At 39.4% G+C, this 10578-nt stretch overlaps 1 protein-coding gene across 1 annotated transcript; it reads right to left on the minus strand.

Moving 5' to 3' along the window:
• Nucleotides 1-2630: 2630 nt before the first annotated feature.
• LOC115921620 lies at nucleotides 2631-8570 on the minus strand. Its single transcript, XM_030979240.1, has one exon. It carries the CDS (start codon nucleotides 7966-7968, stop codon nucleotides 5869-5871), a length of 2100 nt encoding a protein of 699 aa, XP_030835100.1. The 5' UTR covers nucleotides 7969-8570; the 3' UTR covers nucleotides 2631-5868.
• Nucleotides 8571-10578: the final 2008 nt, after the last annotated feature.

A 10578-nucleotide genomic window follows, 5' to 3' on the forward strand; every position in this document is an offset into this window, starting at 1 on the left:
GGTGACACGATCTTAGGCCTCAATGCACCTTAGATATTGCAAGAGGCTTCCGAATCAGGAAGCATGATTTTCGTGCTCTCGAAGAAGCTGAAGACACAATAGAAATCGAGATCTCTCAGATTAAAATCGGATTTGGGAGAGGGTTTCCTGTTTTCCAAAGTTGATACGCTCGAGCTGATGAGTCGCTGAAAATATGATACACACCAATAACATGACTAAAACATGACTTGCTCATTAGCACGTCATAAAGATTAACAGTCATGTAACTATTTGAATTATTCGAAGGTCCGTGTTTTGTTATTGAATTACACATTGCACGGAAAGTTTTAGGGGCTCCTTGTAGGATTCCCCTGATAATTATGCAATAACATTTTTATCTTTTCATTTAATAGGCTTAAGCTCTGAACAAACGTATTGAATTAGAAAAAAGTAACAATTCTATCCAGTATAATGAGTACGTTCTCTAATCAATACAATCATGATGGGAAAAATTGCCCAACATGAGAGCACTTATGTGTCCGTTCAATTTTGGGCCAAATTTATCCTCAATTTGTATATATTTTTTTGCCCAATCACGATCACATTTTACTAGAGTTTGAAGGGGAAAAAACATCGACTAGAACAACCCAGAAGTTGGTCGGACATAATGTTGCCTTCTTGTTGTGCAATATTTTACCATTCATTTTCATTGTACAATGCACAGCGTAGATAGAGAAAGCGGGAATGGGAACAAGAACGGATAGAAGGAATTACGGTTGAAAATTGTGATCAAATGAGACCGAGTTATAAGCGAATTTTATAGGAGAAAAGGAAGAATTTAAATAATAAAATGGACTTCATACTATGAACTCTACTAGAAGTAGTTCCCCGGAAGTAGGCGGTCTATAATACAAGGGCCTGAAATTAGGTTGAATAAACTTTCCTGGGCGTTCGGCTACTTACAGTGACGTCACAATACAGTATTGTTAAAAACGGTGTCTCAGGAACAAAGTCCCGTACCATCCAAGGCTTTCGCCCACCTCTTCAAACTGCCATCTGTATTGTTCTGTAATGGGAAGGAGCTTTCCAATCGATCGACCATTGTGACGTAGGGATGACCTCATCAGTAGACTTACTCAGTACGGTCTACATCTTTCCAAATGGATGGAATGAGGATATCCCCTTTTGCTTTCAAAAGCAGGACAACTAAGCCCCTTTCCCCCCACTCATTATTCAGGGGTGGGGGCCGAGAGGGGGTGGACAATGCTTCAAGGGCGTTTCATTGTTATATATTCAAGAATTTCGATCTATAGTAGAGCTTCGATCTGCAGACATTGCATTGCACCACTTGTTACCAGCTGATTTTTCTCACGTTTGTACAGAAAGGTGAATTAACATGTTTTCGATGCATAGATCACATACGAATGATATTAATGAGTTTGTTTGGTGCATCGAGATGGGGGGGGGGGGGAGCTATCAATATTCCAACCAATTTTGAAAACCTCAGAAAAATTAAATATAGGTGTAGATATAGGCCTTATTCCTAATTTACATTTTACCCACAAAAAAAAAATATCTTATATGTTATATCTATACTCTATACCATTCAATTCTTTTTTCTCGAAGTTTATTATTTTCCCCCTTTTTTTTCCTTGCCCACGTCTGTCTTGTATAATTTGATAAAATAATGACTTGGATGTCAATTCGCATGAGTTGAAATGGGATAATTAATTTGGTATTGAATTAACCTATCAGTCAAATTAACCGACCAGTTAATCAATCAATCAATCAATCAATCAGTAAATCAATCAATCAACCAGTCAGTCAGTCAGTCAATCAATCAGTCAAATCACCAAAACAATGTTGACGCTATATTCCTTCATTTAATTTCAACTTCCTTGTTTCTACTTATGCTTCTCCGTAAGATATAAGTATTGATGCCCGTACTCGTCTACGCCCACATTAATTTCTGACTTTTTCAGTGAGTACAACTACCATAATAAATCAGGATAACAAAATTGTGTTCATAAGTTTATCTAATCGTACTGTTTCGCTATATGATCAAAACCCCTCTCCTCCTGTCACCCACACGCCCTCTCTATCCTCATCTATCTCCTATCTCGCTCTCTATTTCTTCTTCCTCTCTCTCTCTCTCTCTCTAATTATCTCTCTCTCATTCTCTCTTCTCTCTCTCTCTCTTCCCTTTATTGTGTCTCAACCACCCCACTAACTTTTATTCATTCTCCCTCTCTCTCTCTTTTTTTTTCTCTCTCTCTCTATCTCGCCTTCTATCTCTCTCTGATTCTCTCTTCTCTCTCTCTCTTCCCTTTATTGTGTCTCAACCACCCCACTAACTTTTAATCATTCTCTCTCTCTCTCTCTCTTTTCTCTCTCTCTCTCTCTCTATCTATCTCCCCTTCTATCTCTCTCTCTCTCTATCCCTCTCTCTCTCTAATTCTCTCTCTCTCTCTCATTCTCTCTTCTGTTTCTCTATCCCCTCTCTTCTCGTTCTCTCTTTCCTCTCTCTATCATCTCTCTATCCCCCCCCCATCTCTCTCACACACACGACTCGCCCCTCTCACTCTATCTCATTTTCTCTTGGTTTGTTAACATATCACATAGTATGAATAATTGATTACACTTGACTCTTGTTTATACATCGATATCAACATTTTAATCAATGAAAAATATTACATCAAAATCTCGATTCATAATTTGCGAAATACAGTACAATTTGCTTATTTACAACGCTTGTATAGCAAGATAAATTTAGATTAAGCTATTTACAAACTCATGCGATATAAAGTCATAATTACTGAACGCAATGTCGACATCGCATTCAGTTATCATGAAAGATACATTAAACAAATTCTTAACGTATCTTTCATTGTGCAAATGATAGAACATTAAAAACAAAGCGTTTTGGTATATAACAACCGTAAGAGCGCTATACAATGCCATTATCGTTATCATAACATACATTATCCATTACAAATTAAGAATTCATCTTCAACGACAATATCAATAAAAAAGACACATTTAAAATCATGGATTGAACATATTAAAGTAATGAAATGCGAGTATATGTATAATGATGAATTTTAGGAAAGGAAAGCATGAGTTGTTGGATGTAAAACGAAGATGAAACATCGTGGCACCGTTGACGGACAAGATGGTATTGTGATGTCATAATAATAATTATCACGATAATCTATCAAATTGATCAGTATATCGGTGATGATCATGGTGAGTGATAGGTAAATACCTAATGATTTAATTGAATTAAAATATAAATAAAACGAATGTAAATTGCCCTCAAATGATAACATCTAATCAAAATGTGATTCAGCGAACAATGATGACGACAATGTCGTCGATGTAATAATCATCAAGCAAAAGTTATGAAATTAAGCGAACAATTTGTTGAAATAGGACCTAGATAACTAACATGTAAAATGTCTGTTATTGATCATTTTTTTGCGTAAGGATGAGATTTACAATATGATCTTCTGAATATATCAAATTTACAATAAACAAATGGATGAAGTCACCATATAAATGTTCCTAATAGACTAAAGTCAGAAATAACTACCCACACACAAAGAACATGTAGAAAACATGTATGAATAACAAAACTTTTTTTTGGTCAGAATACAAAAGTTCAGGAGTCAAACATAAGTCAAGCCTGCTCAACTGTTTGTATTTTGTGGGGTTAATTCTGTCATCATTCGCTGTTCATGTTTCATCTATATCATCTTTTGTTTAGGGACCTGGATACATCCAGGCTACTGCTTTGTCGGGAAACCACCCTGGGCAAAAAATAAGGTAGCCTTTAAATATTGTGTGAGCAAGAAAAAAAGAAAAAAAAAGAGTTTGAAAGAAGAATGTTACACACTGACATATTCACACAAACACCCAATTGATTAATTTCCCCACAAAAATATGACAACGTGTATGTGTGTGCGTGTGTCATCCGTCGAAATCATGGGGTCGAGAGAAAGAGAGAGAGAGAGAGAGAGAGAGAGAGAGAGGGAGAGAAATAAATAGAGAAAGAGACAGGGGAAGTTGGGGGAGAGGTGGAAAGGTGAACGTGACAGCTGTTAGACAACACTCAAACCAAACCACATAAGTCATTTTTAGCAACTAAAACAGAAGGAAGTTAGCGACCATCTCATGACGAATTTTAGCAAATGTTATGCAATATACCTCCGGGCCCCTTGTGCTATGTCAAGTCATGATGACGATACGATTTAAGATTATAAACATAGTTGTCTGTTGGTACGATGAAGGGTAAGAGGAAGGGGGAGGCAAAAGATTTAACAACGTGACTCTTTTTTTTCCAAGTATATTTCTGTTATGAAACAGGTGAGACACCCGTTGAAATGTCGCGAAAATGCCTCATCGGAAGAAAAAAGCTTTTGCTTGAAAAGTTAAAAATATTGTTGCTTTTCACCAATCAATGACAAAGGCATTAATGCATGATATCAGGACATAGGATTATCTATCTGTTTTGCATATACCTATCAATAAGAGTTTTTTCTTCCAAAATTGAGTTAATGTTTTGCAACTAACCTCGAGATTTAAAGGAATCCAATATATGTTCTGATCCATTATCACAATGACGAACATGCCAAGAAACCATTCAAGCCTATTTCCTCCCCGTCATTTGGCAGTAAAAGAGTCATTGTTTGAGGATGTAATATCTTGCCCCTAAAAAGAAAGTTCTTTGCTGTGTTATGAAAAATAAGATGACTTATTACATCCATCATTAATGAGGGAACTGTTTCCTCCCATTAAGGAGCAAAAATTAAGAGGTACAGCTATACCTTTCTTGTATTCGTCTGTCAAAAAACATCGTATTTTGTGTACCATTCCTTAGGCAATTAGAATCAGTTCTTTTGTGTTAACGCCTTGTATCAAATAGGCCAAGAGTAATAGATTTTCGATATGATATAGAGCAAGGTATGAATTCGAAGCAATGCTATAGATACGCAACTGCAAATTACCTATCTAGTATCTCATCTTTGATCAAATTCTTCTCTGACTATACAGTGATGAGATATCAGTCATCAAAATCACGATGATTAACTTACAACGTTAATCAACGATGTATACAAATTGATCATGTCCACGTGTAACGTTTGTTAATTAAAGGAACAATTTGTCAAAACACCTTCTATAGACTAACTAATCAATGATTAACTATAAAAAGAGCAGCTTAGAAATTTGATAAAAAATACATTTTGTATACAATACTCTCTACTGCATTCGGTTACCCTGTATAGATAATGATGAGCGGATGATAATAAAAGATATTGATTTATTACTGTGAGAGTTTAAAGGAAAATGGAAGATCTGATAATGCTCACAAATGTATTGGGTGATATTTCTAAAGAAAGGCTTGATTTTTTTCAAAACTCGTCATATCATACGACTGATACTAAATGATATTGTGTTGCATGATAAATCAATGCCCCAGTCATACCAACTGGACCGACACCAGAACGACAAGTGACAGATTTTGTTTTCTTCAATACTCCGAAAGGCCAAGAATGAATCGGTTTGGATTAGGTGAGGAGTCGACTTCGCAGTGTGACTGGGATATATCAACTCAGTCACAGCGCAAAACCTACTCCACACTAACTCCAAATAGATCGATATTATTGGCGAGCTGATGTAATGCATTTTGGTTCGTTCTGTTATCGATCCTATATCGGTCTCGTCAATGTGACTGGGGTATAAACAATTAGACCACAGGGCAACACCCTGTGCACAGGAAACTAATACGTCTCGAACTGGAAGCTCATTTCTTCTAAAAGAAGCAGATAACATTCTTCATCTTTTGAAATAAGGCAGAGTACAATTAATTGAAATATTGCCATTGTTCGATTAGAGAATTGAATCGGACATTCCGTGGTTATCGAGACCATTACTGAGCATATCATTGGCAGTGAGTGGCCTTGTGTCGGCGTTTCCGTTGTTCTTGTTACCTCTCCCAACGTTGTTGCTACCATTCTGTTGCGCATTAGACGGATTTTCATCTCCAATGTTGATAAGGTCTTGCGTTGACGTTCCCTTCCCGAAAGCAGCGAAAGTCGGATCGGATGCGGTTGTCCTGTTGGCGGGAACCTCAAACGGATCAAGTCGGATCGGTTTGGAGGTTCGCTTGGATAGTTCGGTTAGTTCCTCGACGTCGTGCCCACCGCCGCGTCGATTCCTCGACGTCAGGACGCAGACGATAGCCGCGACGATGAAGATGAGGAGGAGACCACCGACCGCGGCGATTCCCATGATAACTGGGAGTGTGAAGAATGCGGCGATGGCGCTAGTCGGACCTGACGCAACTGGCGTTGTCGGAGCGCCTGTTGACGCGGCTGTTGACGCGGCTGTTGACGCGGCTGTTGACGGATCTCGTGGTTGCACATTCGTAGGTTGTTGAGGGAACATGGTTTGTTGCGGGAAGAGAGTTGTCAGTGGATTCCACCATTGGACCGTTGACACAGTGCGTTGAACGATGGTGGGGTTAACGGGCTGCATGGTTCCTGTAGTGTTGTCTGATCCGGCCGTCGTATTAGCGCCTTCCTGCATCGTTGTGGATGGCAGCGTCGTATTCTGTGGCTGTTGAGTTGTGTTCAGACTGGTTGTGTTCGTCCGCAACAAAGGCGCTTGTGTGGTGAATTGTTGAGTAGTGTTTGCTGCTGCCGTAGCATTCATTGTCGGACCGGCAGTCGTTCCGAACGTCGTATTACCAACAGCTTGAGTAGCCGTCACATTGGTTGAAGGTGGAGTCGTTGTCATGTTACCTTGCTGGCTTGTCGCATTCAGTGTCGTATTCACCAACATGCTAGGCGTAGCTGTTACGTTCATTGGAGCAAATTCTGTCGCATTTAAAGCCGCCGTCGGCCCTCCCATGGTCGACATCGTTGTTTGCATCACCGTAGTCGGCATGTCCGTGGTCGGCGGGGGATCGAATGTTAGCAACGCTTTTCTCGTTGAGATGATAGCTCCATTAATACTTAGGGAACAGATGAATGGGTTTTCGACGGTTCTGTTCGAAACGTCCGTGATGTAGATGGTCGCCGATTGCCCGGTAGGTGTCGTCTCAGTGACGTAGTTCTCTGTCACAGTTTCATGAAGAAACCACTGCAGCTCCGTCCCGGGTAGCGTAGTTTGGCATTCGATGCTAGCATTTGCACCCTTCGTCACCGACACCAAAGGGTTGGTAACGAAGAAATACTCGTCGACGGGATTGTCGACGACGACGATTTGCCCGAGGCTGCAGTTCCGCTCAACCTTATCTAAGCACTCGGGATCAGGGCAGCTAGCGATACAGGTCATTATCTTTCCATTCTCATCGGTGGTGGCGTTGAGAGACGACATGATACTTTTCAGTTCGCTGTTGGTCGTGTTGGAAGTGGTGGGCGCCGGCGTGATCGTGCCGTACTGTGAGCTTTCCCAGGCGAGATCCCATACGGGAAAACCAGGCTCTGTCTCGCAGATGAACTCGAGCATGTCTCCAGCCATCACAAGGGTACTACCTCCCGTCACCCGACACTCCGGATAGGTCGACGCCGGCTCGTATCCGAAAGAAACGATCTCGGTCGATATCGGGTTCATACCCGTCGTCGGTCGGCAGGAGTACGTTCCCGCATCGGCCATGGTCAAGTTCGTGATGGTCAGGTTATAGACCCCGCAGTCCGGGTTCGCATTATTGGCGCTGATCGTAAACCTCGACACGGCGCTCGCTGAAATGGCGGCGTCAACGGAGAGGAGATCGTCAGCGGGGCTCACCCACGATATCGTTTGTCCATTAGCACCCGACACATAGCAGGAAAGGGACACACTCCCTCCTGTTATAACTAGCTCGCTGCTAATATTTGTACTTATTCCATTCTCGACACACTGAGCATTCCCACTTGTTACAGCGTAGAGTGAGAAATAAAGCGCCGTGATGTAAAGCGCTGCATGAGCAGCGAGTTTGGTAATCATGGTTGGTTCCTCAAAGTATTTTCCAAGTTCGTCAAAATTAGCACAATATTGAAATCCCGCCTCCCGGTTGAAATAGTCTAAGTTTTCTCCAGTAAATCCAGGAGGAAACACAGAAATAAAACTCTTTGATTCAGGAATAAAGTGCACACTTCAACACTTCCAGCTTCAACAGTAATTGTCCTGCTTCAAATTTATTCTCATCGGTAAAATGATCGTTTTTCTAGAGAGCGAATCATGTACAAGTCCTCCCAAAACTCTTAAGATAAAATCCAGCACTTGTTATCTTCTCCGGAACACAAACGAAACCGCTCCAAATCGAATTCTGTACAAACTATACACAATGTGAAGAAAATGTCTCTGAGATAGTTTCCTGACGCTTGACAATATTTCTGAAAAGGTCCCTGTCGCCTCAAATGTGCGGGGAGTTAATGAGAACAGCGTGTGCTTCCACCGACGAGAGCTGAGCAAAATGGCTTAATGATTTATTTCACCCTCGGCGGGTCATTATAAAGCGCACGGTTAAGTCAGCAAAGTATTACTCATCGCGAAACGCTCGAAGAAACAATCTTGTTACCCCCTTTTCGATAAGCTCCTTATGGTGCTCTCCGCGCTGTTACCCCTCCCCTTATTGAAAGAGACTGACTCACTCTCTGCAAGGGTAACTTTGCAAGCAAATTTGGGGCGCCCTTGACAGCCTTATTGCGTTATATAATGTTTTTCCTGTAACTATGATTTACTTTTGAAGTCTATAATGTATTTTATATGCTACAGTGTCTTTCTCTCTTCCCCCCTCTCTCTCTATGACATGTTCTCTTTCTCTCTCACTAACGTGTCTGATATGAAAATATCTAGACGGAAATGTTTCAATGCTTTATTCAAATTACACTCAGTATAAAATAAATTCGAATGAAAGTACATATCTAGCTTGTTTAAGCAAGAGTTGCTTAAATTTTGTCTTAAGTTGGTATTTCTGTAGGTTTTTCCACTACATATTTTTAACCAACTTTTTGTTCATTTAGGGAATGTTAATGTTGAAAGTGCGTTCGAGCTTTCACTTTTAATTTTACTTATACATCTATATGCCAAGAAATATCACCATATTATCACACCATTAATACCACTTATCATTTATTTATTATCATTATTATTTTTCAATTGATTTGTTATTGAAACCATTCACTAGTCGTATTAAAATTCATCTAGACAAATAATAGTCCGGTAAATCTAGAACATATTTAAATTTTCAACATAATGTACTTATCTCTTGTTCTTTACATTCCTACATAACGTAATCAATCAATCATCAAATGTCTCTACGTCTATCTACCTGGGGTGTTTCACAAAGATCCTAAGTAGAACTTAACTCTAAGTTGGACTTAAAAATTATGGACAGCCATTGGAGTCTTAAAATGAAATATATTCAACAGCAGAAATTCAAGTATTTTAAACTTTTTATAAATTCCACATCCAGAACATGAAATCTCCTTGATGATAGAAAATATGAATGATTTGATTAAACAATTAATGCCTTTAAAAATAACTTTTACAAAATATTTTCAAAGATGCTAATGGCTTTCCATAATTTTTTAGTCCAACTTAGAGATAAGTTCAACTTAGGATCTTTGTGAAACATCCCCCCCCCTGGTATATATCTATCTATCTATACATCTAACTGTCTGTCTGTCTGTAGAAATCTTTACTGTCTATCCACCAATATATCTAAACGCTTGCTTTAGTCACTTACTGTCTAGTCCAGTAGCCACCCACTATAATGTGTTTCCAATTATTTGGGTCGGTTATACTGGAAATTGCCAATTTTGTACAGACATATCTGATGAAATATGTTTAGAATTAAGTGTCTTGGCCATCTACACCAATCGAAGAAAATGCAGACAATAGCCAAGAACATTATCAATTAAAAGTATATATCAATTTCTTAACGAAGATGAACAAGTATTCGTTTCTCTGTTACGCGATATGTCTTCTTTACACTTGGGCATATTCCAGAAGCTCAGAGTATACATGTATAGCTCCTATCAGCTTATCGTTGTCTTCTATTGTTCGCAAGTTTAACAATGTGCTCGAATGGATTGCCTAAAATGGAAGTCGATTCATGAACGTTAATACGTTAAAGATTCCCAGAAGATCAAACAATGCATACAACAAGATAGGAGAGAATAGAGCATCCTCGCCCCGGTTCATCACTGACACGCCTCAATGGCCTTTTTGAAAGATAGAGCTCACCTCTTTCTTTTTCTTCAACATAAAGAAATGTGGTAGTAATAATGTGGTAACAATAATCATAATATTAGTCATGTCGAAAGAACTTTAATAGTGATTGAACATGATTTCGGAGCGCCAATTGAGGGGCACATTTAAAAAAAACCTCTGTATCAGAATTAATCCTCTTGGTTACACTGTCAATATGCGAATTCGTCGACGCCCTGTATAATGGCTATAGACAAATAATATTTCCGGCCCCGTCTAAAAGACAATTTGAAATCCAACAGTGGATTATTCCATGAAAAATCGTGTTTCCGGTTCCTCCATTCGGACAGGGAGATATTACATGGTATCATCTACTATGTTGTAATGTATTCGTACATTCTT

This window comes from Strongylocentrotus purpuratus, unplaced genomic scaffold (genome assembly GCF_000002235.5).
Source record: "Strongylocentrotus purpuratus isolate Spur 01 unplaced genomic scaffold, Spur_5.0 spur5_contig_816, whole genome shotgun sequence".
Classification (NCBI taxonomy): domain Eukaryota; kingdom Metazoa; phylum Echinodermata; class Echinoidea; order Camarodonta; family Strongylocentrotidae; genus Strongylocentrotus; species Strongylocentrotus purpuratus.

Excerpts from the sequence above, each read along its gene's own strand:
- LOC115921620 (XM_030979240.1), bottom strand. The coding sequence starts at position 7,968 with ATGATTACCAAACTCGCTGCTCATGCAGCGCTTTACATCACGGCGCTT.